General features: G+C 38.2%; 1 protein-coding gene across 1 annotated transcript; it reads right to left on the bottom strand.

Annotated features, from left to right (window-relative positions):
- Positions 1,852-4,177, bottom strand: LOC104751055 (patellin-1-like). The gene is made up of 4 exons (XM_010472931.2): positions 2,916-4,177; positions 2,553-2,680; positions 2,331-2,466; positions 1,852-2,240 (listed from the first exon to the last, which is right to left on the bottom strand). Exons 1-4 carry the CDS (start codon positions 4,086-4,088, stop codon positions 1,989-1,991), a joined length of 1,689 nt encoding a protein of 562 aa, XP_010471233.1. The 5' UTR covers positions 4,089-4,177; the 3' UTR covers positions 1,852-1,988.

Below are 5,344 nucleotides of genomic sequence, written 5' to 3'. Positions count from 1 at the left end.
CGGCAATGGTACAAGTGTTTATCCAAAGCTTTGACTGATGAAGGGTATGAACAGTCTTACGCTGACAATACCCTGTTTACAAAGATAACAAGTACCTCTTACAATGCTGTCTTGGTATATATTGATGATATTCTCATAGCTAGTGATAGTGATGAAGCTGTTAGTTCTATCAAAGCTGCTCTGTCTTGTCAATTCAAGATGAAGGATCTAGGACCAGCCAAATTCTTCTTAGGTCTTGAAATTGCTAGAAATTCTACTGGGATTTCAGTCTGTCAACGAAAGTATTGTCTCGACTTACTAGCTGATACATGATTATTGGGTTGTAAACTGAAATCGGTTCCTATGGATCCTAAGATACCTTTGAGCAAAGAAACAGGGACTTTACTTGATGATGGCAAACCTTACAGGGAATTAATTGGACGTCTATTGTACTTGTGCATTACTCGACCTGACATCACTTTTGCAGTCCATCGATTGAGCCAGTTCCTTTCATGCCCGGCTGATGTACATTTCCATACTGCTCATCAATTACTGAAGTATCTTAAGAATAATCCAGGACATGGACTATTCTACTCTAAAGACACTGAGGTTTGTCTCAATGGTTTTGCTGATGCTGATTGGGGTACGTGTACTGACACAAGACGGTCCGTATCTGGAATTTGCGTTTTTCTGGGCTCTTCTTTGATCAGTTGGAAGTTTAAGAAGCAAGATGTGGCAAGTTCCAGCAGAACTGAAGCAGAATATAGAAGCATGGCTGTTGCGACTAAAGAAATTTTGTGGCTGGATATAATATTGAAGGATCTACATATTAAGGTGGAAAATCCGGCTAAACTGTTCTGTGATAACAAATCGGCTATGCATATAGCCAATAATCCAGTCTTTCATGAAAGAACTAAGCATGTTGAGATTGATTGCCACATCACAAGAGACCAAGTCAAGGCCGGTTTTCTTTCGGTTCTACATGTCTCTACTATCAATCAACTTGCATATATCTTGACGAAGCCCCTTCATCCAGGTCCCTTTCAGTCTATCCTCACTCGTTTATCAGTATCAAGCCTCTTCTTACAGAATGATTCGGTTTAAGGGGATCTATTAAAATATATATGTAGTTTATAAGTGTGTTAAACTTCCTTTTACTTGGCTCATCCTATGTTGTATATAAAGGACCAATGTACTCTCTCATTTGTTAATGAGAAAACATTTTTTCAGAATTAATATAAAGTACAATAGAGTTTACAGTTGAATATCTTTGTTTCTCTTAATGGCCAAATTTAATATGTGCTTTGGTTCCGCGATCCGTGTCTTATCCACGACTTATCAGTCCATATTTTTCAGCAAAGAGGGTCCATTCTCATAATATCTCGTCCTTAATGTCTCATTCAGTGTTATCCACTTCAATCTATTTATTTATATTTTATATACAGAGGGATCTTTTTCATATTTATATTCATATCTCTCTATCAATTACTTGATATAACAACAAATCTGCAAATCAGCCGTGACACGTCTCTTCTTATCTCTTAAACTATATATATCCACTGTATATTTTCTATAAACATATTGTATGAACAATAATATCCCATGTAACTTTCAACTCTACTTTTTTCCGAATGCTTTACCAAGAAAACATTTGTTTCAGAATCAATTTTATGAACAGTAGTAAAGAGAAAAGATAGAAAAACAAAAAGTAATTATGAATACATTAAGATTTACACAATTTTACAAAACAAAGTAAGGAACAAAAAAGTTAAAGGTGATAAAAAAAACGAAACAAAGAGTTCTTTTTCTTTTGAACTGTAATCACATATTCTTCACACACAAAAACAACCCCCAATACCAAAACAAAGCAAAAACACAACCACTTCTTGAGATTTCAAAATTACATAATAAATAAACAAACTAAATTAATTAATTAAAATTTGTTCCCCCCAAATAACAAAATAACATTTTTTTTCCCTTTGGTTGCTTCTTCTTTGGATTTGGATAGATCAGACCTTTGGTTGAGTTTTGAACCTGTAAAGCACTTTCTTCTTCTTGGAGGTCTGGTTATCGATTGTGATCACAATCTTACCCGGTTCACCCATCTTAAAAGAATCGGTTATCACCGGTTCGTCAGTTGACCCAATCTTCCGGGTTTTAGAGACGATCACAGCATAGCTTCCTTCGATGGTTGGCTCAAACTGAGCTCCGTAGCTCACGTCTGCACCCAAAACCCTAAGCTCCCACGAGAGCGTACATGCCTGCCATACAGTTAACATTCTTAATCAACAATATGTTTTACAATTAAAACCAACTCATAAAATTAGTAATCAAATTCTGAATGTATATACCTCAGAAGCAGGCAATTCAATGGTGTAGTTTCCTGCCGGTTTAACTATTGCCTCGGTTACGGTTTCTACAGTGGTTGCAGGAACCTCTTTGCTAAGTCCGCCATATTTAACCGGGACTTGTTCAGGAGCTATGTATCTATTTCAACCAACATATATAACTGTTAGTAAGAAAAATGAAAAAAATTATGAACCATCATATGGTTAAAGTGAATGTTTAATTACTTGAAAATTGTATCGGCAGATTTGGATGGACCAGCAAGGACCATCTTGCTCCTAGTCCTTGGCGATGTGATGATAGATCCGAATGTTTTGTAGTATGGAATGTACCACCATGGGACATTGATGAATAGCTGAAAACAAAACAAAAAAATCAATACCAAATTATAATTTTGATAGAATAATATAACTTATAATATGCAATGAAAAGAAGAATTAATTCGATTGTGCAGCAATTTCGGCGTGACTAAATTATACTATATCATCTTTAATTATTATTCTAAAATTTTAATGCTATTGTTATAATAATCAGTTTCAAATCTGCATATTGCATGTTGTGTGTGTGACGGATACGGAAAAATATTATACCTCTCTAGCGGCGAATTCAGGATAATTGTCTTCAAATTGTTTAACAGCGCGTCTGATGAATTGCCACAACGCTCGCTTGCCAAGTCCTGGAGCGTTCCTGAAGTCACTGACGAACACGAACGAAGATTTAGCTTCAGGGTTGCTGAAGTCAATAGCTCTCACACACTTCTCTTGTAGCTGAATCCTCCAGTTGAGGAACTTGTTAAGCTTCTCTTTGTCGGAGAATAGCTCTTTGTTCTGGAACTCACCATAGGAGCTGTAGATCACGGCGTGTCCTTCTTTGTCAACACCGTGAGCGAACACCATCTTCTCGAACTCGCTCGCTTCTTCTTCTCCTCCTAATTCGACGAGCTCGTCGATCTTGTTTTCTTTACGCCACTGGACTGTGTTTTTGAGCATGGTTAAAGCTTCTTTGACCTTGAAGTCTCTTGCACGGAGGAATTTCGTGAGGATCACGTCGGATCTCTCGTCTTGGAGAAGTGGGACTCCCCAGATCGAGACTTCTTCTGGCTCAACTGGCTCAGCCTCGGTGACGGCGGCCACGGTCTCTTCCACGACCGGTGCGGCGGCTGATTCAGGTGGTGAAACAGAGACGATCGATTCTTCGATGGCTTCAACGGTCTTTGTTCCATCTTCGTCAGCACCAGAGGCTTTCTCGGTTGTTTCAGTTGTTGCTTTCTCTTCAGTTTTTGTCTCTGCCGGAACCGCCGCTGGAACCACAGGTTTCTCTTCTTCAACCTTCACCTCAGTCGAGGTCTCTTCTTTCTTTTCCTCTGTTTTCTCCTCTGTTTTAGTTTCCTCCTCTGGTTTATTCTCTTCAGGTTTCTCTTCCTTCACCGGCGTCGGGGGAGCAGTGAACTCTCGTTTGTTCAAAGCCTCCCTGACAAGCTCCTTGAACTCTTCAAGTGCCTTCTTCTGAACTTCCTCAGCCGTTAGAACAATCACCTTCTCAGCTACAACAGCCGTCTCTTCTTCCTTCACTGGAACAGATTTCTCCGCTTCCACTACCGGAGACTCCTCCTTCTCCGGAACCGCCTTCTCATCCGAGGCAGGAGGTGCATCCTTCTTCTCTGCCACAGGGGTAGGAATAGTATTAACCTCCTTATCAGTCATAGGTTTCTCCGTCACCGGAACGGCCACATCAGCTGATTTCTGTACCTCTTCTTGAGCCATCTTTCAAAACTTCAAGAAAAGAGAGAGAGAGAGAATTGGGAAAAGTGAAAGAGAGAGAGAGAGAGGGGTTTGTGAGGAGAGAGAAGGGAAGGAAGGAGAAGTTTTTATAAGGAAAAAAAGAAACAGAGGAATTTGGCAAAAGGGAACAGACTGGTCGGAGCTGTTTTGACAGCTCTCTCTCTCTCTCTCTCTCTCTCTCTCTCTCTCTATGGGTCCTCCTTGATTTCTCCCAACGGCCGTCTTTCGTTTTCACTGTAAACCTCTCTTTTAAAACTTCCATTTCTAACCATTTTGTTTCCTTAATTTACCTCACTATATGGTTTTCCTCCATAATTAACGTTACATTAGTTACAATATCTACATATTTTGATGATTCTCCTTGATTTGAAGATTTTCTACAGCTTTTCTCCTCTTTAGTCGTCAAGATTCTTCGTTTCTATGTGCCTAATTAATGTTTTCTTTAGTCATTTAATTTTATCAACTCTTTACATTTAAAAAAGAAAATTTCAAATTTACAGAAAGCAATGGAAAAAAAGGTGGAATCATTTGCTTAAACGGTAAAGAGAAAGGGCAGTAGCATGCTAGTCATGTTTTTAATAATTTGTATGTGAAAAGTAAAGTGTGTTTCAAATCATGACACACTTTACTCATTTGTCGATGAGAGTTCGTAAAATCTTTGATAAATAATAAAAAGGAGACTATATCAAACTCAAAGGAATCAATCATTTAATTAGACAAATTGGAGACTTGCTGTTGAAATCAGAATCAGACTCAGAAAAAAAAAACAAGAAAGAACAAAGAAGCTTGAGTTGCAGAGCCGTTTTGAATCTACTTCATTTGAGCAAAACGACTCACTTGAGGATTTAATCTGCTCTCAATTGAACTGCGCACTCTATACAAAAGAGATGAATCTCTCAAACAAAAAATCAGAAATTAGAAGAAGAAGAAGAAGGAGGAGACGAATAAGTAGAAAAGAAAAGATGTTCTTTTCCATAATGAAATTGAAGGCTTGACTCTTATATTTTTAGGCACAAAATCTAACCTCCTTAGGAGGTCCTCCTTTCAGAGATTTTAACCATCTCTGATCTTTCTGCCCGTTACAACCAATAGAGAGTAAAACCATCAATCTGGACTTGCTCTTTTAAGAAGAAAGACTTTTGTCAAAACATAATTTACGACAACACCAAACTTGGTAATAAATCTCATTTGAATAAAGCCCAATATGAGAAACATACCTAACACTTGCTTCACTTCGA

Source organism: Camelina sativa, chromosome 16 (assembly GCF_000633955.1).
Source record: "Camelina sativa cultivar DH55 chromosome 16, Cs, whole genome shotgun sequence".
NCBI lineage: Eukaryota > Viridiplantae > Streptophyta > Magnoliopsida > Brassicales > Brassicaceae > Camelina > Camelina sativa.
Note: the sequence above shows the minus strand (reverse complement) of the source record. Positions and strands in the feature narration are given on the sequence as shown.

Excerpts from the sequence above, each read along its gene's own strand:
- LOC104751055 (XM_010472931.2), bottom strand. The coding sequence starts at position 4,088 with ATGGCTCAAGAAGAGGTACAGAAATCAGCTGATGTGGCCGTTCCGGTG. Across the intron at positions 2,681-2,915 it reads CTGAATTCGCCGCTAGAGAG|CTATTCATCAATGTCCCATG; the intron begins GTATAATATTTT and ends TTTTGTTTTCAG. Across the intron at positions 2,467-2,552 it reads TCTGCCGATACAATTTTCAA|ATACATAGCTCCTGAACAAG; the intron begins GTAATTAAACAT and ends TGGTTGAAATAG.